Source organism: Bos javanicus, chromosome 8 (genome assembly GCF_032452875.1).
Source record: "Bos javanicus breed banteng chromosome 8, ARS-OSU_banteng_1.0, whole genome shotgun sequence".
NCBI classification, from domain to species: domain Eukaryota; kingdom Metazoa; phylum Chordata; class Mammalia; order Artiodactyla; family Bovidae; genus Bos; species Bos javanicus.
In genome coordinates this window covers 24,162,959-24,190,643 of record NC_083875.1, presented here as the reverse complement: position 1 = coordinate 24,190,643, position 27,685 = coordinate 24,162,959, and the positions used below count along the sequence as shown (strand labels likewise).

Below are 27,685 nucleotides of genomic sequence, written 5' to 3'. Positions count from 1 at the left end.
TAATCTGTTTGCCATGGCTCTTTAGTTCTTCGCTTTCTGCCATAAGGGTGGTGTCATCTGTGTATCTGAGGTTATTGATATTTTCCCCGGCAGTCTTGATTCCAGCTTGTGCTTTATCCATCGTGATATTTCACATGATGTACTCTGCATATAAGTTAAATAAGCAGAGTGACAATATATAGCCTTGACGTACTCCTTTCTCAATTTGGAACTGGTCTGTTGTTCCATGTCCAGTTCTAAGTGTTGCTTCCTCACCTCCATACAGATTTCTCAAGAGTAAGGTCAGGTCTGGTAGTCCCATCTCTTGAAGAATTTTCCACAATTTGTTGTGATACACACAGTCAAAGGCTTTAGCTTAGTCAATGAAGCAGCAGTAGATATTTTTCTGGAACTCTCTTGCTTTTCCTATGATTCAACAGATGTCAATTTGGTCTCTGGTTCCTCTGCCTTTTCTATGTCCAGCTTGAACATCTGGAAGTTCTCGGTTAACGTACTGTTGAAGCCTCACTTGGAGACTTTTGAGCATTACTTTGCTAGTGTGTGAGATGAGTGCAATTGTACAGTAGTTTGAACATTCTTTGACAGTGCCTTTCTTTGGGCTTGGAATGAAAACTGACCTTTTCCAGTCCTGTGGCCACTGCTGAGTTTTCCAAATTTGCTGGCATATTAAATGCAGCACTTTCACAGCATCATCTTTTAGGATTTGAAATAGCACAGCTGGAATTGCATCACCTCCATAAGCTTTTTTTGTAGTGGTGCTTCCTAAGGCCCACTTGACTTCACATTTCAGAATGTCTGGCTCTAGGTGAATGATCACACCATTGTGGTTATCTGCATCATTCAGATCTTTTTTGTATAGTTTTGTGTATTCTTGTCCCCTCTTCTTAATACCTTCTGCTTCTGTTAGGGCCATACCATTTCTGTCCTTTATTGAGCCCATCTTTGCATGAAATATTCCCTTGGTATCTCTAATTTTCTTGAAGAGATCTCTAGTCTTTCCTATTCTATTGTTTTCCTCTATTTCTTTGCATTGATCACTGAGGAAGGCTTTCTTCTCTCTCCTTGCTATTCTTTGGAACTCTGCATTCAGATGGGTATATCTTTCCTTTTCTCCTTTGCCTTTTGCTTTTCTTCTTTTCTCAGCTATTTGTAAGGCCTCCTCAGACAACCATTTTGCCTTCTTGCATTTCTTTTCCTTGGGGTTGGTTTTGATCACCACCTCCTGTACAATGTAACAAACCTCCATCCATAGTTCTTCAGGCGCTCTGTCTACCAGCTCTAATCCCTTGAATCCTCAGCACCATTCTACAAACCAGTGATGGTTTTCAGTGTTTTAGTGTGGAAGGAGTTCAGTGTTTTTCATGTATATGTCTGGAGCACATACTTTACCCATACATCATCTGGGTACACAGATGATCTATTTACCCACCATGCTTTGAGATACATCAGATAAGAGTGCGTATAGTCAGTAAAGTTCATTTTGCTTAACTGAACCCTTCTATAGTCTTGTGACTTAAACAAGATTAAAGGAGGATATTTAAATGGAGTTTCAGTTCCCAGGACCTTTTAGAATGGGGATAAATTGGAAGAGCAATAGAGCATAGTTGGCTACTGTGATTAAACGAAGAGAATATGCAAGTTTTACTCTAGGCCCAGGACTCTCAATTCTGGTTGCACTGTTAGAGTTCTCTGAGGAACTTTTAACTGTAGTGCCTGGGCTCTCCCGAGAATGAGTAGGGCTCAGCTCCAGCACTGGTAACACCCAAAGCTTCCTGGATTGTTATTAGTATGGTGGTTGGATTGAGGACTGCTGGCCAGTTGTTGCAGTGAGGCATGGGGCTTTGTTGTCGCCAGACCTTCAGATCCTTCAGTATTAATAACATTTTAAATGAAATATTTCGACTAATAAATGTTGGAAAACAATTCCAGTTTTTCAAAATACAGAGTCGGCAGACCGAACACATCTGCTCACAAGATGCAATCCAACGGCAACCGTTTGTGACCTCTGATTTAGACATTTAACTGTTTTCAAAAACTTTAACCTCCCCCCTCTCCTTTTTTTAATCTGTGAACAATTTTTAGTTTAATCACTTAAAAAAAAAAACCATGAAAGATGACCACTAAGATATCCTTTATTTCAGGCTTATTTTTCCCCTCCCATTTTATGTTTGGTCTAAATTTTCTTCTTGTTAGCTTGAACTCCACTTTGTTATAAACACTTATTTTTAAGTTATTTCACTCCAGTACTCTTGCCTGGAAAATCCCATGGACAGAGGAGCCTGGTAGGCTGCAGTCCATGGAGTTGCTAAGAGTCAGGCACGACTGAGCAACTTCACTTTCACTTTTCCCTTTCATACATTGGAGAAGGAAATGGCAACCCACTCCAGTGTTCTTGCCTGGAGAATCTCAGGGACGGGGGAGCCTAGTGGGCTGCCGTCTATGGGGTTGCACAGAGTCAGACCCGACTGAAGCGACTTAGCAGCAGCAGCAGCAGCAGCAGCAGCAGTGCTCTATAACATTGACCATACAGGAGGTGCAGCAGACCAGCGTTTGCCTGATATTTTGATTATAAGAAAGAATGACTAAATTTTGTTGTTGTTGTTATTGTTTAGTCACTAAGTTACGTATGATTCTTTTGCGAATCCATGCTGCAATTTCCTCCCCCAGGGGATCCTTCCCTCCCAGGGATTGAACCTGTGCATTGGCAGGTGAGTTTTTACCACTGAGCCACCAAGGAAGCCCAGACTAAAATTTTAAGATTCATTAATTATGAGAGGCTCATTTTCTTTGTAATATGCCATTTTTTCCTCTTAAAATTTTATCATGTACTCTTGCTTTTAATTTTTCCTCTATGTATTCATATTATGGCAGTCTTTTTAAGATCTCTCTTCCCTCAGCTGAAGTGAGGAAATAGCTGTGAATTCATGAGCGGTAACTGCTTGTTCCAGAATTTGTGTGTTATTCTGATGTGCCAGACAGTGGCTGACATGCACAAATATCACATGTTGAGAATCTTGTTTATGGAAAGAGTTGGTCTGATCAACATCAAGCTGTACTTTCTGAAATAAGGGAATATTAAATGTTTTGGGCAGATGGTATGCTCTGAAATGGGTGATTAGGCCAATAGCAATGGGTGATTATACCCAGAGTAGATGAAAGTTATTTACTTTGTCAGTATTTGCATATGTTTGTGTAATGTTATGAGTTTATTTAGATGTAGAGTTAATTTTGAGATCTTAAAGATGTGTGTCCTGAAGGTTGAAGTACTTTATGGTTCATACCTCTTTTTTCCCTGAAAAGTAGAAGTCACTTCTTAGCATTAAACTCTTTTTGCATTGTCTCTTCTCTCCATTTTGGTGGGTGAAATGGAATTGGCTGAGCGAAGAATGCAGAGCATCTCAGATCTAGGGAAAAGCATGTGCTTAGCTGCTGCTTTGTGAGGGCCTGGTACCCTAGAGGAACTAACAGGAGGCAGGGTGCCTGGAGCTTAGTGTTTAAGGGAGGAAGAGGCCAAGACAGAGGCTCAGGAGAGTTAGACATGGCCTAGAAGATGCAAGCCATGGTAGAGACTTTGGGTTTTCTTTAAAGAGTAGTAGGAAGTCATTGAAGGTTTTATTTTTTAAACTTATTTTGAAAGAATTTTAAAGTTCCAGAAAAGGTGCAAGAATAGTACAGAAAATTTCCATCTGGCATTTATCCCAATTCACTGATTTTCCACATTCTCATTATCCTTCTCTCTATAGAATTAAAAACTATTGGAGAGTAGATTGTACATATTCAGTAGGGTGTGTTTTCTAAGAACAAGGATTTTTATATAACCAGAGTACAGTTATCAAATCAAGAAAATTTGATGTTCATTTAACACTTTTACCTATAATCCATATCCGAGTTTTGCCATTTGGCTTAATAACGTCCTTTCATACCTCTTTCCTTTTATTTTTAGTGTACGGGCTCCAGTTTAGGATCATATGTTGTCTTTAACTGTCATATCTTTTTAGTCTTTTAAAACTTGGAATTTTCTCATCCTTTATCTTTTATGACATTGACATTTTTGAATACTGTGAAAGTTTGCTGTGCCTTTCTCAGGACATCTCGTCTGGAGACACTGATGTCCATCTTGCCTTTCATTGGTGATTTTAATTTTCATTACCCTATCAAGGTAATATTTGGTTTCTTTACTGTGTAGTTACCATCTTCTTCTTGTAATTAATAAGCAGTCTGTGGAGAAGATGCTATGAGACCATGAATATATCGTGTTCCTCATTAAACTCACAGCTCCCCCCTCCCTATTAATTTTCACTGAGATAATTTCAAAACGGTAATTTCCCAACTCTACCACTCCTTTCAGATTTACTAATGGCAGTGGAGATACAGATAAGCTTTAGATGTGGACATCTATATGACTTGATTCTTACTGTCAAACTGCATGTTTTGCTTCCGTTTTCATTTCTTCTTTTCCCTCATCTTTCCCACCCAGGGGAGTCTTTGTTCACAATTCATGGTTCCAGTCACCTGGGGTTTACACTTGGTGTTTAAAAATCAGACCTAAAGAATAATTTGTACATATACTATCTTTCAGTTAGCAGTTGCCACCAGGAAATATTTCATAAGTTCTGCTAAGTGCACATGCTTAATTTAAAAATTGGTATGGTGATTTGGTGGTAAGTGTCTTTAAGAGCACAAGATATTTTGATTTTTGCCTTATTAGCCTATTTATCTTATCTTTAGTTTCTTTTCTTTCCCAATCAAGGATGTAACTTAATAATAGATGTTTTGAACCCTGTGTGTCTCTGTTTCCCCTAGCCACCAACTAGTACCTAAAATAGTTCTAGCCTTCTGACACTGGCAGACATCTTTGTGTTAAAACCCTGCCTCTCAAAGTAGGAGTCGTGGGAAAGGTTCACTATGAGGGCAGAACCATTGTAATATGAAATCTCTTTTCAAAGAAATCTCATCTTCTCCCTATCTGCCTTATAGACCCAAAGAAAAAAGGAAATTAATAAAAAATGTCAAAATTAAATTTCTTTTTTGTTCCAAGTCTTCTTTTTCTGGCGTGGATGAAATGCATTTGTCTTAAGATTCTATAGGATAGATAAAGATTCACTATTATCATTTAATTTTTCTTTTTTTATAGTAATATTTATTGTGGAATCAATTTTTATTCATTTTTATCTTAAAATCTGCAGAGCTTTTTTTTTTTCTCTTTTTTTAATCCTACTTTGGCTTCTAACCAACATTTTCAAATCAAAATTCAGAGCAGGTAGAGAAATGCTTTTAAAATGCATATTTGATGTAGTAAGTGCTATGCTATGCTTCTGAAAGCGCCGGGGTCACAGCTGCATACATGAAAATGCATGGTGACTGCAGGCATTGTTTCCTCACACAGAAAAGGCAATCTGTGTCTATTGCTGGATTTATGATATAAATCAAATCATAGCTTTCCTACATTTAGAGATGTAGCAGAAAGGTTGAGGTGACCTAAAGGTTACAAATAACTTTTGCTTTTTGATTTGCCTACCACAAGACTATTTTTTTTTTAACTCTTTCTTTTCTATTAAGATTGATGCATTTATACTTGGAAAGGTGAATCTAGTTACATACCTTATTTTATCGTTGTCTCTGTGCTAGTCTAGTGGAACCACGAATTTTTCATTTATTGCTTCCCGCACTCCAGTCTGCTAAGATGCATGCACTGCTCTGTGTTGTTGACAATGTTATTAAAGGGTAGGGAGTCCTGAAGTATTGGGTAGGAACTCTGCCTGCTTCTTCTGTTTTTTTTTTTTTTTTTTGCCTCTGAATGTTGTTAACTTTGAAACAGTGTACTTAGAGGGGTTGTGATGTTGGTTTTTCATGATCCATTCAGAGAGTTTAAAAAGGTACTTTGGGAAAAGTGTGTGTTTTTTACATTTATTTAAAATGTGCATTAGGCACTGAAAGGGAAGCATAAGAATAAGAAGATAGAGACCCAGCTTTCAAGCTGCTTATGCTCTAGTTTAAGAATCAAATTTATCTGCATGATAATCATAATAGAACCACATTTACAAAGTATTCTTTGTGTTAGGTACTGTGTTGAATGCTTTACTTAAAATGGCAGTTAAAACATTTACAAATTATGAAATGGGCACGTGCCAAAGAACATACAACAAATTGGCTCATCTGTGGCAGGAAAACAACAGAAATATTAAAAACCACAGAGTGAAGGAGAAATTAGAGGCACCGGAGGCCAATGAAGGGTGACCTGGTTGCCTGTTTTGTATTGACTTCAATCTTTACAAACAATGTTACCCTCTTTTAAGAAGAAAGCAGAGCCTATTGGATGTATGTCTTAAGAGTTAGGAAACCCTGATTTGAAATTTTCTGTGGGCTTATTCTGGATACAGTACTGCATTTCTCTCTGAAATGAAAAATATAGGGTGATTTATTTATTTGAGATAAAAATAGGAGACCACTGTTTTGAGGCCTTAGGTTTTATTAGATGTTGACCTTAGAGCTGTTTAAACTTGGCATAGAATTATTAATAGTTGAGAGCCATCCACCTCTGATCTTGAGCAATTCAAAGGTTAGAGCTTTAATGGGTGACTTGGGTTATAGAACTTTAGCCCTGGAAGGTACTTAGTCTGGTTTCCTCATTTTACAGCTGAAGAAACTCTTGCCCAAGCAAGAGAGGTTAATTCTCTTGCTTGAGATCACACAATGTGTTGCAGAGACAGAAGGTGAATTTGGAATGCTTGATTCTTTCCTTTAATTCAGTGTGTCCCATACACTGTTTCACATCACTTCGCCATTTCTGGTTTTTGTTTCTGAGACGTGGATGTGGCAGCATAACAGTAAATGATTCGGATGATGCTATGTAGGCACTGCTTATGTAAATAATGACTTCAGTGCCCCACATTTGTGTTTGCTTTCCAAAGTTGTATAGAACTTATTGTCTGCCAGTGTTAGCTTTTCAAGTGATCAGGATGATTGTATGTGCATCCTATCTATCATTTTGAATAAAGTGTTGTAGTCAAATTACTCTTTATGACTTGACTACTAGTTTGGGGGATAACTGACATTTTAAGGCATAACCCAGGTTTTGTTTTGATGTTCTTTTGAATCACATTTTTTTTATTCCTCAACAGTGCTTCTAATGACGAGTAAAGTTTGAATTGTAGATTTACCTTGACCTTTCTCAGAGGTACTTGGAAGAAATGGAATGGCTAATAAGCAGTGAGAAGAAAGGAAAGAAAAATCTTGAATAATCTATAAATTTAAGAATCAATCTTAACTATATGAAGAGTAAACTATACTTAGCCTTAGGACATTTTAAATGTGCTAATTATAGTATTTTAAATAGGAAATTAACCCTATTTTCTATCATACCCAGATCAGCATGCATAATATTTAATACTGTTTGTTTATTTTGGAACATGCTTCTGTTTTTTGCAAGGAATAATTGTACATTTGTTTTCCATTTTAAGTCTTCTATTTTCTACTGTACCATTACCTTTGTGTACCTAATGTTATTATTGGATGACTATATTTCCATGCTGCTAAATCGCTTCAGTCGTGTCTGACTCTGTGCAACCCAATAGACGGCAGCCTGCCAGGCTCCCCCATCCCTGGGATTCTCCAGGCAAGAACACTGGAGTGAGTTGCCATTTCCTTCTCCAGTGCATGAAAGTGAAAAGTGAAAGTGAAGTCGCTCAGTTGTGTCCGACTCTTTGCAACCCCATGGACTGCAGCGTACTAGGCTCCTCCATCCATGGATTTTCCAAGCAAGAGTACTGGAGTGGGGTGCCATTACTTTCTCCACAAATTTTCCATAAGAAACTTCAAATTTTGGACATGATTGATTGATTGCTTTTGGCTCAGTAAAGAAGGATAATGGTGGAATCATTGTCTTTTTGAATAGCTCAGGGCTAGTACCACGTTTGAGTTAGTTTTATACTTTGCACAGTGCTTGCCATTTTACCTAGTTCAGTGGTTCTTAACCAGGGGCAATTGTGGACCCAGGGGACATTTGGTAATGTCCTTCAGAATTTTCCACAGTTTATTGTGATCCACACAAAGGCTTTGGCATAGTCAATAAAGCAGAAATAGATGCTTTTCTGGAACTCTCTTGCTTTTTCGATGATCCAGCGGATGTTGGCAATATGATCTCTGGTTCCTCTGCCTTTTCTGAAACCAGCTTGAACATCAGGAAGTTCACGGTTCACATATCGCTGACGCCTGGCTGGAGAATTTTGAGCATTACTTTACTAGCGTGTGAGATGAGTGCAATTGTGCGGTAGTTTGAGCATTCTTTGGCATTGCCTTTCTTTGGGATTGGAATGAAAACTGACCTTTTCCAGTCCTGTGGCCACTGCTGAGTTTTCCAAATATGCCAAAGCCTTTGACTGTGTGGATCACAATAAACTGGAAAATTCTGAAGGAGATGGGAATACCAGACCACCTGATCTGCCTCTTGAGAAATTTGTATGCAGGTCAGGAAGTAACAGTTAGAACTGGACATGGAACAACAGACTGGTTCCAAATAGGAAAAGGAGTTCGTCCAGGCTGTATATTGTCACCCTGTTTATTTAACTTATATGCAGAGTACATCATGAGAAATGCTGGACTGGAAGAAACACAAGCTGGAATCAAGATTGCAGGGAGAAATATCAATAACCTCAGATATGCAGATGATACCACCCTTATGGCAGAAAGTGAAGAGGAACTCAGAAGCCTCTTGATGAAAGTGAAAGTAGAGAGTGAAAAAGTTGGCTTAAAGCTCAACATTTAGAAAACGAAGATCATGGCATCCTGTCCCATCACTTCATGGGAAATAGATGGAGAAACAGTGGAAACAGTGTCAGACTTTATTTTTCTGAGCTCCAAAATCACTACAGATGGTGACTGCAGCCATGAAATTAAAAGATGCTTACTTCTTGGAAGGAAAGTTATGACAAAGCTAGATAGCATATTCAAAAGCAGAGACATTACTTTGCCAACAAAGGTTCCTCTAGTCAAGGCTATGGTTTTTCCTGTGGTCATGTATGGATGCGAGAGTTGGATTGTGAAGAAGGCTGAGTGCCGAAGAATTGATGCTTTTGAACTGTGGTGTTGGAGAAGATTCTTGAGAGTCCCTTGGACTGCAAGGAGATCCAACCGGTCCATTCTGAAGGAGATCAGCCCTGGGATTTCTTTGGAAGGAATGATGCTAAAGCTGAAGCTCCAGTACTTTGGCCACCTCATGTGAAGAGTTGACTCATTGGAAAAGACTCTGATGCTGGAAGGATTGGGGGCAGGAGGAGAAGGGGACGACAGAGGATGAGATGGCTGGATGGCATCACGGACTCAATGGACGTGAGCCTGAATGAACTCCGGGAGTTGGTGATGGACAGGGAGGCCTGGCGGCATGCTGCGATTCATGGGGTCGCAAAAGTCAGACATGACTGAGCGACTGATCTGATCTGATCTGATCTGAGAGACATTTTTGATTGTCATTTAACTAGACTGAAAGCTATTAGCATCCAGTGGGTAGAGGCCAGGAATGCTGCTGAATATCCCATGGTATATTGAACAACCCCTATGCCAAAGAATTATCTGACTCCAAATATCAGTATAGCCAGACTGAGAAAACTTTATGTATGGCAACTGCACAATAAAGTAGATTGAATTAAAAACTATGTCCATTCTATGAACCATAAAGCTTTATGTATTATTTTATAGGTGCATTCATATGCCATTGTAGTGATTCACAAGGGAAACCTTAGCTCTTTTCATTATATTCAAAGTATTAGAACAAAATTTTGGCAATTATAATTGATTTTAGCTTAGTTGTACCAAGTTGAAATAGTATAATGGTAATCAATGTTAATCAGCAGTAATATTCAGTGTTCTTAATTTGGACTTCCTTTCCCTGTCAAGGTTTTTAATTTCTTGGAATCGATATTGTATATTATTCCTACAAATTTTCACTCAGATCTGACATAATTAATTATCTGGAAAAATTAATTTTCCAGATGTCTAAGTCAGTGATTCAGCTTCCCCTGGTGGCTCAGTGGTCCAGAATCCGCCTGCCAATGCACGAGACAAAGAGTTTGATCCCTGTACCAGGAAGATCCCCTGGAGGAGGAAATGGCAACTCACTCCAGTATTCTTGCCTGGGAAATCTCATGGACTGAGGAGCCTGGCAAACTACAGTCCATGGGGTTGCAAAGAGTTAGACACGACTTAGTGACTCAACAGCAACACAAGTCAGTAATTAATTTGGATAATCCCTGTTCTATATTCTACATAATTTCATCTTTAGAGTTTAAGTCTGAGATATTGAATAGAATTTGCTGAACCCAAAAGCTAGCAGAACGAGCCTCCAACACAGTTAGTCATACAACAAAGTTACAGTGGGTCCCACAATCCCAGTAAAGTAGAAGCTATTTATAAAGTATGATAGAGTTGTTTGCTAGTATATGCATCATTTCTAATCTAATTTAAATTATTATCTTTTACTTCTGGTGATATGATTTAATTTGGACCAAAAAAAACTGTTTAAAAAAGAAGATACATTCTTTATAGTTTTTAAAAAAGATTAAAAAAAAATTTTAAAACCTTTTTATTTTTGGGGGGTATAGTCAGTTAACAAACAATGTTGTGATAATTTCAGGTGAACATCAAAAGGACTCAGCCATACCTATGTATCCATTTTACCCTAACTCCCCTCCCATCCAGGTTGCCACATAACATTGAACAGAGTTCCATGTTCTGTACCCACATGCTGGTTATCCATTTTAAATGCAGGAGTGTGTACATGTCCATCCCAAACTCCCTGACTATCCCTTCCCCACTTCCTTCCACCCAGCAACCATAAGTTTTTGTCTTAAGTCTGTGAGTCTCTATAAAGGAGGTAGATTCTTAACAGCTTTTTGGAGGAGGAAACATGAGAAGTGGGAAGAGGTAGGAGGTGACATAAGGGAAGAGTATTGAAAAGCGTTTAAGTGTTTTATGATCACACAGAAGCTACATAGTATCTTCTTGGATTTTCCTCTTAAATAGTCATAAATGCCATCATTAGCTGGAGGACTAGTGGGTGGTCATATCTGATGCTCCTCATTTCAGTATGGTGTTTGTCAGAAGGAAAACTCATAGCTAAAATTAATAACAGTTGCTGTTCTTTCCTTTTCATTCATGTTTGCTCAAACATGACCTACTGAATTTGTAATCTAACAAGTTCGGATGATGTGACATACCTGAGAGGCTTTTAGGATTTGTAGCATTTATTTTCTGAATATCTGTAACAACTAGGGTAGAAGCAGATTCTAGATAGGATTAACTGCCAAGGAGTTTGGAATTTGGAAATGTGATTTCGATAGGATTTTTAAGTTTTGGCATAGAGTTGCTTGGAGCAGTCCTTTAGCAATGGCAATAATCTGATCACTCAGAAATAGCCTGTGCTTTAACAAACAGGAGCTTGCCAGCATTTGAAGTTAGTGGCTGATAGATTAGGTAGGTTGAGGAGAGAATAGAGAGATGGTGTTATAATATCCAGAAACTGTGTAGTAGTGTCAGAGAGGTGTTTAACATGAGTGTTTCAGTGTGAAGTATCTGCCATAATTTTCTGTTTAAGAGAGAGAAAAAAAAAAAAATCAGAAAACTTCCCAACTACAAACCTCCCTCTTATGTGGTTTTTAACTTGTACCAATTTTCAACTCTGGCAACACATCAGAATTGCTAGAAGAATTTTTTAAAATTACTAGTGCATGGGCTCCACTCCTAGCAACCCCGGTATAACTGAAGCCTGGGCACTCGTATTTTAAAAAGAGCTCCACAGATGAATCTAGCTCACAACCGGGCTGAGTAGCACTGCTTTATAGCAGTGCATCAGAATTGTCTGGAGAGCTGTTTATTAGGTCTGGCTGAGGCCTGAGAATTTATTTTCATTTCTAACAAGTTCCCAGGTGATGCTGATATTGCTGGGAAGGCGATCACGTTTTGAGAACCACCAAGAAGGCAGTTTTAAAAAATCATTTGAGTGTGACTGATGGTCTGATCTTTTTCTTTATTTTTTTTAAACATTTCTAGTGCTGTATTATTGAATTAAAATTATGTATATAATTCTTTTTATGTAAAAAAGATAGATGCATCTATATGGTGTGAATTTCTTTCAAACAGCATTTAAAAAATTTTTTTTAATTTGAGAAAATAGACACATGTATATATATATATATAACTGAATCACTTTGCTGTACACCTGAAACTACCAAAATATTCTTAATAAACTATTCTGCAATGTAAGATAAAAAGTTAAAAACAGAATAAAAAAAGAGTGAAATAATACCATTTGCAGCACCATTGATCAACCTAGAGATTGTTCTATAAATGAAGTCAGAAAGACAAATATTATATGATATCACTTATATGTGAAATCTAAAAAATAGTACTAATGAACTTATGTACAAAACAGAAGTATTTTCACAGACACAGAAAACAAACTATGGTTGACAAACAGGAAAGGATAAGGGAGGGATAAATTGGGAGTATGGGATTAATAGATGCATATTACTATATATAAAATAGATAAACAGTAGGATTTACTGAATAGCATGGGAAACGATGTTCAATATCTTATAATAAACTATAATGGAAAAGAATAAAAAAAGAATTTGTATATATGTAGGTATAACTGAATCATTTTTTGTATACCTGAAACTAACACAATATTGTAAATCAGCTATACTTCATTAAAAAAATAAGTAGCATTTTTAATTGGAGAAGGCAATGGCATGGACAGAGGAGCCTGGTGGGCTGCAGTCCATGGGGTCGATAAGAGTCAGACACGACTGAGCGACTTCACTTTCACTTTTCACTTTCATGCATTGGAGAAGGAAATGGCAACCCACTCCAGTGTTCTTGCCTGGAGAATCCCAGGGATGGGGGAGCCTGATGGGCTGCTGTCTGTGGGGTCGCACAGAGTCGGACACGACTGAAGCAACTTAGCAGCAGCAGCAGCAGCATTTTTAATTAAAAATTTTTTCTTGGAGGAAAAAGCCACGTCACTAATAACTGAAGATTCTTTGTGTAGTACTTCATAGTTTAAAGAGCTAATGAATTTATAATTTCCAGTAGACTTTTTTGTACTACTTAGAATAATTTGTTTGTCTTTTTTCCTTTTCTTTTTTTAACCCCATTATTTGAGAATCCTTCACATTTCAGATCTTTTCTATAGTCTTTTTGGTATCTTGATTGATGGAGCCCAGATAAAAAGATTTGTCCTTGTTCAATAGAAATTTTCAGAATTTATAATTTGCAGAGTTTGTTACTTGAGATGGGAGAAATATTTTCTTTTTCCCTTACCTAAAGTATATTGGGGGAACACAGAGCTAGATATTGAGAAGAATGGGGGTAAATGGGAACAGAGACAGAGCTGTTGTTTAATTGTTCATTTGTGTCAGACTCTTTGCGACTCCATGGACTGTAGCCTGCCAGGCTTCTCTGTCCATGGAATTTCCCAGGCAAGAATACTGGAGTGGGTTGCCATCCCCTTTACCAGGGGATCTTCCTGACCCAGGGATCAAGCCCACGTTTCCTGCTTTACAGGTGTATTCTTTACCGCTGAGCCACCAGTGAAGCCCCACAGAGGCAGAGAGATGGTGCTTATAGGTTGGGACAGTGTTAGAGGAGATGGTATCTTTCAGGTCTGGAAAGAGATTCATCAGCAGGAAGAGGAGATTTCCAAGAATCAGGGAATCAAGGGAGTGGATAATGAGAGAGGTACTGGATTGAGGAGCTTGGCCAAAGTCATAGAGCTATTAGATAACAAAGACTGCTGTCAAATTTGGATCTCTAAGACTCAGGTTCTTTTTTCTGGAAAACAAATTAAAAAAAAAATAGTTCTAATGAGCCAACTCTGCAACAAATGCAGCAAATGAGGATTCTGTGACAACTGTGAATCCTGGAAAAAAGTTTCTAGATGTCAATGGCTTTTTCTCTTGTTATATTTGGATATTAAAAATGTATATCCTGAAATGACAGCTTCCAGTGTTACTTTGTGTGTTTTTCAGAAACCATCCTCAGCCTTTGATCACTGTTCTTGAGCACAGACCTGATTGCTGGCCAGTCATTTTGCAGCAGCTGACAGCTTTTTTCCAACAATGCCTTGAAAGGTAATATAAAATAAAATAAATTAGGGAGATGGAATAGTATATGCTAATTTTAGAGTTTTTCTTTTAAGCTGCTTTGATTGTAATGTTTTCTCCTGCAGAAATGTCTTAGAGCAGGATATAGTTTTCTGTTTTCTATTTGAGAGAAAAAAATCCTACCCGTTTTATTGATTGTTGAAATATTGACCATGAGAATAGCTACTGTTAAAGAAGCTAAGCATTGGATAGTTGGGAAGGTTGATTGGAAATATTCAGTAAGCTACTACATAGTACATATGGATGACAGGTCTTCCTGCTGGAAATTGATTAGTGAGTTAATCTCTCCATTAGAAACCAGTGCCAGTTGGGATTAAACAGGATTGCCGACTGGGACCAGATGACCACCATATGTGCCGTTAGTTTAGCTTCACCAAGGCTTTCTGCCTTCTGATGGTCTTCAAAGCTTTCTCCCATTCTGTTACCATGGCATTAGCTCAGGTGGTCATCTCTTGCTGTGACTGTTGCCACCTGTTCTTAACTGGCAGCTCTGCCTTCCATCTCATCCTGCTCAAGGCCATTCTCTAAACCATCCATCAGGGTGACGTATCGGGAGAGCAGATCTTTGTATCACTGCCTAGCTTAGGTCACCATCACTGTGATTTTCAAACTGGACTTGCACATGTAGAGGCTAAACACGGAAACACCCTCACACTGCTTCAGCTTTTTTTATTTTAAGTTTTGTTTTTGTTTTTTAATTTGATGTGGACCATTTTTAAAGTCTTTCTTGAATTTGTAACAATACTGCTTCTGTTTTATGTTTTGGGTTTTTGGCCATAATGCATGTGGGATCTTAGCACTCTGACCAGGATTGAACACATATCTCCTGCATTCAAAAGTGAGGTCTTAACCACTGGACAGCCAGGGAAGTCCCAGCTCTGTTTTTATACACTGTTTTCTTCTTCTTTTTTTTTTTTTTAATAATGTGTTGATATCTCACAGCAGCTTTCTATTGGAAAACAATAGTTTGGTCTCCGGACTAGCTGAAAAATCCCTAGGCTACAGGATGAGATCTGTTATGTCATATACTAGGCTCTGTGTATGATCGGTTTCACCAATTTTATTTTCTCCTTTCTTTATCTCATGATTTATGAATTCCATATTCAGCAATACAGTGACTTGCTTTGGTTCCACACAGCAAGAAGTGCTATTCCCTTGCCTCTTCTTTTGCTTATTAATTTCTACATTACTGTCTTGAATCTCATCACTGCTGCTGCTAAGTCGCTTCAGTCGTGTCTGACTCTGTGTGACCCCATAGATGGCAGCCCGCCAGGCTCCCCCTGTCCCTGGGATTCTCCAGGCAAGAACACTGGAGTGGATTGCCACTTCCTTCTCCAATGCATGAAAGTGAAAAGTGAAAGTGAAGTCGCTCAGTCGTGTTTGACTCTTAGTGACCCCATGGACTGCAGCCCACCAGGCTCTTCCATCCATGGGATTTTCCAGGCAAGAGTACTGGAGTGGGGTGCCATCCCTTGTCTAACTAGCCCTTTCTTGATTACTTTCTCTATTTTAAATCTCTTTTTAGGTATTGTCTCTCCCAGGAAGTGTTTACTTATCACAAGCTAAATTAATAACTTTAGTTGTGATTTCTGACATCATTATATTTATTACATTGTCTTATAATTATTATCCTCCATTAACTGAAACTTTCTTGAGGGCAGGAACTGTGTCTTAGTATTCTTTATGTTAACAGTGCCTAAAAAAAAAAACAAAAAAACAATGCCTGGGACAGTTTAGGTGCTTACAAATGTTCAAAGTATATATGTATTACACAGGAGGCTCCTAGATTGGTGGGGCCCAGGCAGTGGGTTGTAAAGTGGCTCCTAAAATATAATATCTAACTGCTTACTTAGTACTTCTATACTAGGTCATGATAGGATAGTACCATTGACCATGTAGTCCAATGCTTGAGCTACATTTACCACACTAGCTATATTCATGTGTTCTTCTTCTTGAAGGTCTTAGAATATCCTATAGATAAAATTTATTAGAATTCCATTTTGGAGTCTTTAACTTCAATTTTAGATAGAATTTCCAGGTAGGATATACTGTCAGAAGAAGCTTTAAAGAGATACAGAGAAGCTTGGAATCTGCCAGTGAGAAAAATCTGTGTAACAATTGAATAAATATCTTAAAATAAACATTATCATCTTCTCTTCCCTCACCCATGACTGCATTTTCAAAGATAAGATATTAATATTTACTAAAAAAGTCTTTGTTCATCCATGTCAGAAAGCAAAATTAACAAATTTATAAACAGATGTTTAATGAAATTTTTCTTGTTAAATAGATTGGGATATTTTATAAAAGATGTGCTGCTTATGTGCCAAATCTGTTATTAAGCTTCTTTTTAGGGTAATCCTTACAAATATCTCACTTGTCTCATGCTTCAGTTAGCAAATAATTAAATTACATTTTAGTTGTTTTTATGTCAAAGGAGTATTATTTTGGAATTTGGAAGTAGTTCTAATGATAATGTCCAGATGTTCATAAGGAGAAAAGATTATTTTTTGATTTTGATTTATTTACTGATAAGCTTTTAATGACTTAATCCTTTCATTTGCATTCTGAGGTGTTACAGTATGCTATCTAGAGCTTTTTAGAAGTTCTAAGTAATTTTATATTTTTTTGCAAAGAATTTCAGTTGTCTCATTTCTACTTTTGCACCATGAGACTATTTTTTGCAGGATGAAATTGATAATTTTGGTTGCATTTTCAGCAGACTGTTAGTTTCCTGAGATTTAATTTTAGAGTGAGTTAGATTAGTAGTTTTTACATTTAGAAGATAATGAAGGAAATTTGGTAATTTAGTAAGAATATAAATGGTGATTCACAACTACAGGAAGGAGGCAAAATATTGTGATGATAGCTAGTATTCCTAGACCTTTCTATCTTAGGAATTGTTGGTTAGAATAGCTGTTTGGTTTCATTTTTAATAGAATGTAGATGTCCTGAAATAGCAGTGTATCTTCATGCTAGATTTTTGGGGACGTGATTCTTTAGTTAAATTCTGCACTCATTTGTAGAAGGCCTCTGATGTCAAGATTTCATCTCTATAGAACTAAGAATTGGGTAAATTGACAAGGATGTCATGGTGTTTTGGAGAAGGAAATGGCAGCCCACTCCAGGATTCTTGCCTGGAGAATCCCATGGACAGAGGAGTCTGTCGAGCTATATAGTCCATGGGGTTGTAAAGAGTCGGGCATGACTGAGCAACTAACACACATGGACTTTAAGTGTGGCTTTGTCAAGATTAACTAGGCTAACACATAGTTTTTTAGAGAGGGAACTAAGGAGAGCAACACTGAATGATTTGCTCAAGGTCACGTGGCTAGTCAGTTGGCAGAGTTGGGCCCTAAGCCTCAGTCTTTTGACTCTTATTCCAAGTCTTTTCCCACTATTTCTCCCTCCTTGTTGAACATACATGTGAAAGCCTTGTTTGTAAACATGCACAATGGGTTACATTTTAAAACATTCTTAGTCACTTTGGGATTTCAGGTTATCTATTTTCCTTTCCTCCTTAAGACCAGTTGATTTCATACTCCACAGCATTGATAGTTAATCATCAGATCGCACATCACTTCAGTTCAGTTCAGTTCAGTTGCTCAGTCGTGTCTGACTCTTTGAGACCCCATGGATTGCAGCATGCCAGGCCTCCCTGTCCATCACCAACTTCCAGAGTTTACTCAAACTCATGACCATTGAGTCGGTGATGCCATCCAACCATCTCATCCTCTGTCATGCCCTTCTCCTCACGCCTTCAATCTTTCCCTGCATCAGGGTCTTTTCCAATGAGTTAGCTCTTCACATCAGGTGGCCAAAGTATTGGAGTTTCAGCTTCAACATCACTCCTTCCAATGAACACTCAGGACTGATTTCCTTTAGGATGGACTGGTTGGATCTCCTTGCAGTCCAAGGGACTCAAGAGTCTTCTCCAACACCACAATTCAAAAGCATCAATTCTTCGGTGCTCAGCCTTCTTCACAATCCAACTCTCGCATCCATACATGACCACTGGAAAAACCATAGCCTTGACTAGAGAAACCTTTGTTGGCAAAGTAATGTCTCTGCTTTTGAATATGCTGTCTAGGTTGTTCATAACTTTCCTTCTAAGGAGTAAGCATCTTTTAATTTCATGGCTGCAATCACCATCTGCAGTGATTTTGGAGCCCCCAAAAATAAAGTCAGCCACTGTTTCCGCTGTTTTCCCATCTATTTGCCATGAAGTGCTGGGGCCGGGCACCATGATCTTAGTTTTCTGAATGTTGAGCTTTAAGCCAAATTTTTCACTCTCCTCTTTCACTTTCATCAAGAGGCTCTTTAGTTCTTCTTCACTTTCTTCCATAAGGGTGGTGACATCTGCATATCTGAGGTTATTGATATTTCTCCTGGCAATCTTGATTCCAGCTTGTGCTTCTTCCAGCCCAGCGTTTCTCATGATGTACTCTGCATATAAGTTAAATAAGCAGGGTGACAATATACAGCCTTGACGAACTCCTTTTCCTATTTGGAACCAGTCTGTTGTTCCATGTCCAGTTATAACTGTTGTTTACCACCTGGCTAGTATTTATTCTTTGGGGAGTATATTATTGGAGAGAGATGGGGGAACAATGTATTTTAAGTCTCTTTTCTGTTTCATAGTCTAATCCATATATACATCATCTACTTGCTTGATCTATATGAAACTTTTTTTAGTTTCCTATAGTAGGTATTGTGATAAAGACAATTATTAATGTTTCATTAATAATTATGAACTCACAAGTCCTTTTGTTTTTTTTTTTATAGATTGTGTAAGTATTGATGCTGATGAGGGAAAAAAAAAAAAAACTTCCTCCAGATGATGAGCTCTGTCAGAGCATGTGTTTAATTTTGTTTCTAGCACGTAGAAGAGTGAAGATATCTGTAGGAGCTTAGTAAATTTTGTGAAGCAAATAAATGAATGAAGACTAGGTTAAATCTTATCAATTTGGTAACTTTTAACTTTTTATTAGTATTAATGGTGTTTTGAAATCACATTGCTGTGGAATGTATAGCATTATAAAATTAATGTCATCAGTCATGATTTAAATACCGTTTCCTCCATTAAGTATTGCACCTTATACCTTTCTTTTAGCACCTTTTTCACTTTGTATTCTCTAGTCCAGTAACAGAGCTGATGGTCCCTGTTAGACTACATGCTTCTTAAGGATAGATAATGCCTGTTTCATCTTTGTATCTTATCTAATAATAACTTATTTATAATAAGTATGAAATATATTAAAATAAAATCATGATATTTAATCAATGCATGCTAATTATAAAACTACTCTATGACAGTGTAAATGAATCAATTAATTTAATGATTGAGCATCTCTGAGGGCCTAGTGTATTCTTATTGGTAATAGAGCATTAAACAGATAACCCATGATTCATGCCCTTATTGACTAATAGTCTAGCAGGGGATGGAGATATAAATAAATAATGACAATAAAATCATTATGCTGTGCAAGCACACAATGGGGATTTGACCAAGGCTGTGTGTGTCAGGGAAGGCCCTCAGGAAGTCCTTTTAAAGGGGAGAACTGAAAGATGATAGAAATTAGGCAGAGGAAGGATCAGGAAAAGGAGAAAGGGGAGAGTATTACAGATGAATGTAATAGCAGGTGAGAAGAAAACCCAGATGACTTGACTGATGATCAGAACTAAATTTAGTGTAGTTCAGCAGAGAGTGGAGAGGAAGAAGAAATGAAATTAGAAGATAGAGGTCAAATTATGAAGGGTTTGTGAATACTTTATCTTAAGCATAAACTCTGTCAAACTGATTAATGGCATGATCAAATTTTTATCTCTGAAAGGTCATTCTGGCATTTTAGTGACTTTGGACTTGGAGTTATAGGGATGTATTATAATCTAAATAGATATGAAAGATTTGTAAAGTCTTCCTCCCTTGAGTGGGAAAAACTTAGGAGGACTTGGCAAATTACTTCACTTCTGTCTGCCTCAGTTTCTGTGTCTGCATAATGGGATAATAATATTTTTATTTCGTAGGGTTGTGGTAAAGATTGATTGAATTTAAAGGCACCAAGTGTAGTAACATGCACACCCTAAGTGCTGACAAGTTGACAAGTAAATATTAACTGTCGGTCATCTTCTTGGATGTCTGTATGAGTTTTGTTTTGTTTTGTATTTTACTTAGGACCTTACCTATTACCTCACCTATTGAGCTTTTCCAAAACTGCATGCTTGTATCATACTCTTGGAAAAATGGATCCTGATGTCTAAAATTCTCAAAAGGTTCTCAGATGATTCTCATGTTCACTAAAGACTGGTCCTGGAGCTGTAGATGCTATTTTAGTGTGCAAGTAGACCCTCTTAGTTCTGGGCATCAGGCTTATGGGCTCCAGGTATTAAGTCATTCTCCCCAGTGTAGAAACAACTGTTTGGCATGAGTTTAGGTGGGTCATGGTAGAATAGAAGAGTCATGATAAAAAAGGTACACTCATTGGTATCATAGTTCATGACATGTCATGAACTCTAAGTTGATGCTTGACACTTACCTTGTTGGTACTCTGTGTAATTCAGTGACTGGCTTCTACGTTACATGACTTACTTGCAGGTCTGAAGTTTCGTGTATCCAAATTATGGCGCCATTTCTATGGTATCTATATTGTGAACCACCCCAGTTACAAGAATATGCTAAACTCCGATTAACTCTGCTCAAAGTCTTACTTAAACCCCGGGTCCCTTGTGACAAAGAACAACCATCAATATTGGAACAACAGATACTACAACTGTGTTGTGACATGGTTCCATGTTTGCAGGTAAGGCCTTTTCTCCTTTCATTAACATGGCACCTGAATTAATAAGTATTGATTGTACTTAATTAATAAGTACATAAAATAGAACCTGTGTGATATGGCAAACAGCTCTAGAAACACTTTCTGGGTTTTGGAGATGATAATGGAAACAAATCTAGATTTCACTCTGATATATACAATGTTAACTAAATTCACAGAAATGCAAATCAACATAATCCATTTTAGGATTAGTAGGAATGAAAACTTTAAAGAGGACTCCTCAGGGAAAATAATTTTGAACTGAGTTTCCCCTTGTGCTGGACACTGAGAGTGTTATAAGTTAAAAAAAAAAAAAAAGTCCTTTTTGTGTAAGTTGGAAAAAGACATCTCTCTGGGTACATACAGCCCTGGGGGCTTGACTGTCTGAGTGCTGGCTAGATTCTAGTTTTCAAAAGTTTCCTTATAGCGTATGTGGTGACCTGTATGGATCCTATTCTTAGAAAGACCATAGTCTAGTAAGGGAGCTAAAACAGGTATATATATTCTTATAATTCAAAGTAGATGGACAAAGTTGTATAATAGAGGTAAGGACAGAATGCTTAGGGAGTTAAGAGGAATGATAAATTTAAGCTAATATCTCTGTAACTACAGATTTTTTTTTAATTTCAGTTGCCAGATTGTTGCAATTTGAATATAATATTCATTTATCCCATCTCACCATCTAGTTTGTTGTTTGCCTACAATCTGAGTTCCATGCTGCTTAGCCAATGGGAGGGAATTTGTGAATATTTTTCAAGGTGATCACCTGAGGTCACAGATGACCTGTTTCAAGTTTGTGTTATCAAGGAGTGACTAGAGTGAATCTTTTGTGACTCATAATCAGACTTTGCTGCAATCAAGGCAGAGAAAAGTTAATTAAAGTGAATTCCCCTGTGGCTTTTTCAAAGCTTTTGTTTTGTGTGGCCAATAAAGCAGTGTATGTGCAGAACACATAGCACTAGGATACACTTGTTCCGTAGCATGCTTGTATTACCCTGTTCTGTGCTCTTTGGTAGATGTTCGCCTTCACTGTCATCAACCTATATTAACAAGCCTAAATACTTCTAGAAGTGTGTTTTGTGAAGTATTTTCAGAAATCTGTGCATGCATGCTAAGTCACTTCAATCGTGTCTGACTCTTTGAGACCCCATGGAGCATAGCGCCAGGCTGCTCTGTCAATGGGATTCTCTAGGCTAGAATACTGGAATGGGTTGCTTTACCTTCCTCCAGCAGATTTTCCTGACCCAGGGATGGAACCTGTGTCTCTTAGGTTTCCTGAATTGACAGGCAGGTTCTTTACCACTAGTGCCACCTGGGAATCTGTGGCTTGTTAATATATTTAGTCATGGTAGATGAGAAGAAAAATCCAGATCCGTCATTTGGAACTAGTGGGACTAGTGACATAAATACATTTAATTATTAACAAATCAGTTTTATTGGAATGAAGAGCAGAGCTGGGAGGGATCTTGGTGGTGTAATTCATTTTCCCACTAATTATATGTATTTGTTATACTCTTTAAGAGACAACCATCCCATGACTAATTAAATATTTCAGTGATAGGAAGCATGCTATTTTGCAAGGCAACCGTTTTTTATATACTTTTTTTTAGCAAATACTTCTAATTGACCTGCATTTTCCTAAGATTACCCATTAGTCTCTGTTCTTCTCAAAACAAAATGAAATAAGCTTTTTAAACAGCTTATCTGAATTCTATCCTATACATTTCTTCCTTCCTTTTCTTCCTTTTAATCCTTTACTCCCTTCCTCTGTTCTTTCTTTTCATCAATTTCTTTACTTTTCTGCATGAAATGGTTTTGACTTTTAACTGTTCTTTGGGGGAATTTCTATAGTCTGTTGGTGTTGAGAATGTATTATTAGAAAATGTTCTTTTTAGAGCTGAATGTAGTACTGTAGGTGTGGTCTGATCCATATGGAGCATTTCAAAACAATCATATAATTATAAGTTTTTCCTTAGAAATAGCCATCACACTGTTGATCCATAAGTCAATGAGATGCTGACCAGTGGAACTCCTATTTCTTTTTTTCTCACTTCAGTTCTTTCATATTGTATTTATGGAATTGTGTTTTTACCTGCCTTAAGCTTCACTACTCACTTTGGTCCCAGTCGTTCTTTTTAATTGTGACTTGTCATCTCACATATTATTCATTGCACATGGTCTATTTCAACATAAAGAGAAACCATTACTTACAAAGTAATCTTATTAAGAACTTTGGTAATGCTAAAGATTGGAAAGCCTTTAATGTGAAGTTACTGAGACGGTCTCGAAAAATTTTTTTTATTATAGAAAATTTTAAGTATGTAGAAAAAAATGCACTCAAAGAAGTATGTTGTCAAATAAGCACGAGGCTTTACTTTGTTTTAAATCCCTTTCAATTCTTGGTGGCCTTTTGCCTTTGCAAATATACTCCTTTATATGTTTGCAAAGGAGTAAAATAATTTGGCTACTGAACTGTTCACATATTTTCTTAATAACTTAGTATTTTCTGCTGTCTCCTCCCCCTTGATCTTTTAATAGCTTTTTTCTTTTTATTTGTTAGAAATTAATTTTTCTGTGTATAACTTACAGTCTTTTGGGGTTACTATGGTGGTAACGGCTGGGTGAAAGGTACAGCTGGCCAACTGTAGGCTTTCCTCTTGATGAATTTAACAGACACAAGGCTCCTGATTGAAGCAGATGGTTCATTGTTTGTAATCTCTGGGAAATGCCAGTGTGTCTGTGAGTAGGACCATATCCTTAGTACTAACTCCAGAATTTTGATCAGAACAGCTGGGTTTGAATTGAATTGGGATTTTCAAGAGCATTCAAGTCCTTCCTCTCTAATACATTAGCCAGTTGAGAAGACACTCTACTATTTGAATATGGTCTTTCACTGCATCTGCCATGTTTGGAAATGCTGCTCTCAGTTAAGGTTGTCTGAACAAATTTCTTGCAGATGGAGGGCTTAGCAGTGCATTAGAATAACATACTAACGCTTTTCTTGCAGGTAACTATGTTGGAATTATAGAAAGGCAAGTTCATTTGAAGGATTCAAAACCAACTTTAATTTATTTACTTCAACATGTGGTACTGTCATGTAATTTGTCTTTTAAAATCTGCACGGAGAGTAGTTAGAAAAATAAATGAGAAGAATTTGTGCCAGCCAGCAGTAACAAAAACAGTAGCAAATTGTGTTTCAGTTAGTGACAATAGGAGAAGGCAGAGTTGTATGGTTTAACTGTCTTTGAGTTACATAAATTTCTTCATTTCTTTTAAGTCTTTATAGGTTTAGAGAAAAAATAATTTATTGGTAAGCTTCTTGTATAAGTTAAATTATCCTTTGGTTTGTGTATTTATTTTAATATCCTATAATGATTGTTTCTCAGATCAAAGATTTGATACAGACAACAGAAGTGATGCTGTTTATTGAAGAAGTATACTTAAACCTTTTGCGTTATCCTGTTTTCTGGAAAATTCAGCTTACCCAGCTGACCCTTCAGCTGCTATGTGTCTGTGAAGTCAGCTTAAACATAACTGGGGAATGCTCATCTTTAATTCACCTTTTAGAGCACAGTGTTGAACTTCTAAAGGAGGTAAGGATAGTAAGAAGTTTTAATATCAGTTATCACTTACACTGGTCTTTTAGTAGCAAGGTGAGTATACTCTTTTACTTTATTGCCTATCAAAGGCTTTTTTTATCTAATACTATTAGATCATACTTTTGTGACCCCATGGACTGTAGTTTGCTGGGCTCCTCTTTCTATGGAATTTTCCAGGCAAGAAAACTAGAGTGGGTAGCAATTCCCTTCTCCAGGGGATCTTCCCGACCAGGGATTGAACTTGGGTCTCCCACATAGCAGGCAGATTCTTTATCATCTGAGCCACCAGGGAAGCCCAGTAATATAATGCTGCTATTATCATTTATTATAAAAACGAGTCATTACATACTGTTTGGAGCATCAGTTAAGGGTCTACCACAGTGATAGTTTTTCATTTACTCATGTAGGACACAAATATTCAACACTTACATGCTACACCCTATGTAATGCTCAAAATACTCCAAGCGAGGCTTCAACAGTATGTGAACCAACAACTTCCAGGTGTACAGGTTGGATTCAGAAAATGCAGAGGAACCAGACATCAAAATGCCAACATCTGTTGGATCATAGAAAAAGCAAGAGAATTCCAGAAAGATACCTACTTTTGTTTCACTGACTGACTACGCTAAAGCCTTTGACTGTGTGGATTACAACCACTGTGGAAAATTCTTTAAGAGATGGGAATACCAGACCACCTGACCTGCCTCCTAAGAAACCTGTATGCAGGTCAAGAAGCAGCTGTTAGAACTGGACATGGAACAATGGACTGGCTCTAAATTGGGAAAGGAGTACATCAAGGTTGTATATTGTCACCCTGCTTATTTAACTTATATGGAGAGTACATCATGAGAAATGCTGGGCTGGATGAAGCACAAGTTGAAATCAAGATTGCCGGGAGAAATATCAATAACCTCAGATATGCAGATGACACCACCCTTATGGCAGAAAGTGAAGAAGAACTAAAAAGCCTCTTGATGAAAGTGAAAGAGGAGAGTGAAAAAGTTGGCTTAAAGCTCAACATTCAAAAATGAAGATCATGGCATCCAGTTCCATTACTTCACGGGAAATAGTGGGGGAAGCAATGGAAAGAGTGAGAGACTTTATTTTTTGGGGCTCCAAGGAAATGAAATTAAAAGACGCTTGCTTCTTGGAAGAAAAGCTATGACAAACCTAGACAGCATATTAAAAAGCAGAGATGTTACTTTGCCGACAAAGGTCCATCGAGTCAAAGCTATGGTTTTTCCGCTGGTCATGTATGGATGTGAGAGTTGTACTATAAAGAAGGCTGAGTGCCAAAGAATTGATGCTTTTTGTGATGTTGGAGAAAACTCTTGAGAGTCCCTTGGACTGCAAGGAGATAAAACCAGTCAATCCTAGAGGAAATCAATCCTGAATATTTATTGGAAGGACTGATGCTGAAGCTCCAATAATTTGGCCATGTGGTGCGAAGAGCTGACTCATTGGAAAAGACCCTGATGCACAGAAAGATTGAGGGAGGAAGAGAAGGGGACTACAGAGGATGAGATGGTTGGATGGCATCACTGACTCATTGGATATAAATTTGAGCAAACTCCGGAGATAGTGAAGGACAGGGAAGACTGGCATGCTACAGTTCATAAGGTAACAAAAATTCAGACACAACTGAATGACTGAAAAACAATGGAAGAATTCATTTGACCCTTGAACAACATGGGAATTAGGGGTGCCAACTCTCTGAGAGGTGGAAAATACATGTATAATTTACAGTCGGCTCTCCAATTCTGCATCTGTTGATTCAATTGTTGTTCTGATTGTGTAGTTCCTGATGTTCAAGCTGGTTTTAGAAAAGGCAGAGGAACCAGAGATCAAATTGCCAACATCCGCTGGATCATGGAAAAAGCAAGAGAGTTCCAGAAAAACATCTATTTCTGCTTTATTGACTATGCCAAAGCCTTTGACTGTGTGGATCACAAGAAACTGTGGAAAATTCTGAAAGAGATGAGAATACCAGACCACCTGAGCTGCCTCCCGAGAAATCTGTATGCAGGTCAGGAAGCAACAGTTAGAACTGGACATGGAACAACAGACTGGTTCCAAATAGGAAAAAGAGTACTTCAAGGCTGTATATTGTCACCCTGCTTATTTAACTTGTATGCAGAGTACATCATGAGAAACGCTGGACTGGAAGAAACACAAGCTGGAATCAAGATTGCCGGGAGAAATATCAATAGCCGCAGATATGCAGATGACACCACCCTTATGGCAGAAAGTGAAGAGGAACTAAAGAGCCTCTTGATGAAAGTGAAAGTGGAGAGTGAAAAAGCTGGCTTAAAGCTCAACATTCAGAAAATGAAGATCATGGCATCAGGTACCATCACTTCATGGGTAATAGATAGGGAAACAGTAGAAACAGTGTCAGACTTTATTTTTTGGGGCTCCAAAATCACTGCAGATGGTGACGGCAGCCATGAAATTAAAAGATGCTTACTCCTTGGAAGGAAAGTTATGACCAACCTACATAGCATATTCAAAAGCAGAGACATTACTTTGCCAGCAAAGGTCCATCTAGTCAAGGCTATGGTTTTTCCAGTGGTCATGTATGGATGTGAGAGTTGGACTGTGAAGAAGGCTGAGTGCCGAAGAATTGATGCTTTTGAACTGTGGTGTTGGAGAAGACTCTTGAGAGTCCCTTGGACTGCAAGGAGATTCAACCAGTCCATTCTGAAGGAGATCAGCCCTGGGATTTCTTTGGAAGGAATGATGCTAAAGCTGAAACTCCAGTACTTTGGCCACGTCATGTGAAGAGTTGACTCATTGGAAAAGACTTTGGTGCTGGGACGGATTGGGGGCAGGAGGAGAAGGGGACGACAGAGGATGAGATGGCTGGATGGCATCACTGACTTGATGGACGTGAGTCTGAGTGAACTCCGGGAGTTGGTGATGGACAGGGAGGCCTGGCGTGCTGCGATTCATGGGGTGGCCAAGAGTCGGACACGACTGAGCGACTGAACTGAACTGATACATTATTACCATATCCCAAGTGGCACAGTGTAAAGAATCCACCTGCCAATGCAGGAGATATAAGAGGCATGGGTTTGGTCCCTGGGTTGGGAAGATCTCCTGGAGTAAGAAATGG

At 38.0% G+C, this 27,685-nt stretch overlaps 1 protein-coding gene across 2 annotated transcripts in view; it reads left to right on the top strand.

Annotated features, from left to right (window-relative positions):
- Positions 1-27,685, top strand: part of FOCAD (focadhesin) — a 302,861-nt gene that overhangs the window by 59,350 nt on the left and 215,826 nt on the right. For both annotated transcript variants that reach the window (XM_061425184.1, XM_061425185.1), the window contains 3 exons: positions 14,022-14,123; positions 20,752-20,956; positions 24,358-24,564. In XM_061425184.1, the coding sequence (XP_061281168.1) occupies positions 14,022-14,123; positions 20,752-20,956; positions 24,358-24,564 (514 nt within the window). The remainder of the gene's footprint in view (positions 1-14,021; positions 14,124-20,751; positions 20,957-24,357; positions 24,565-27,685) is intronic.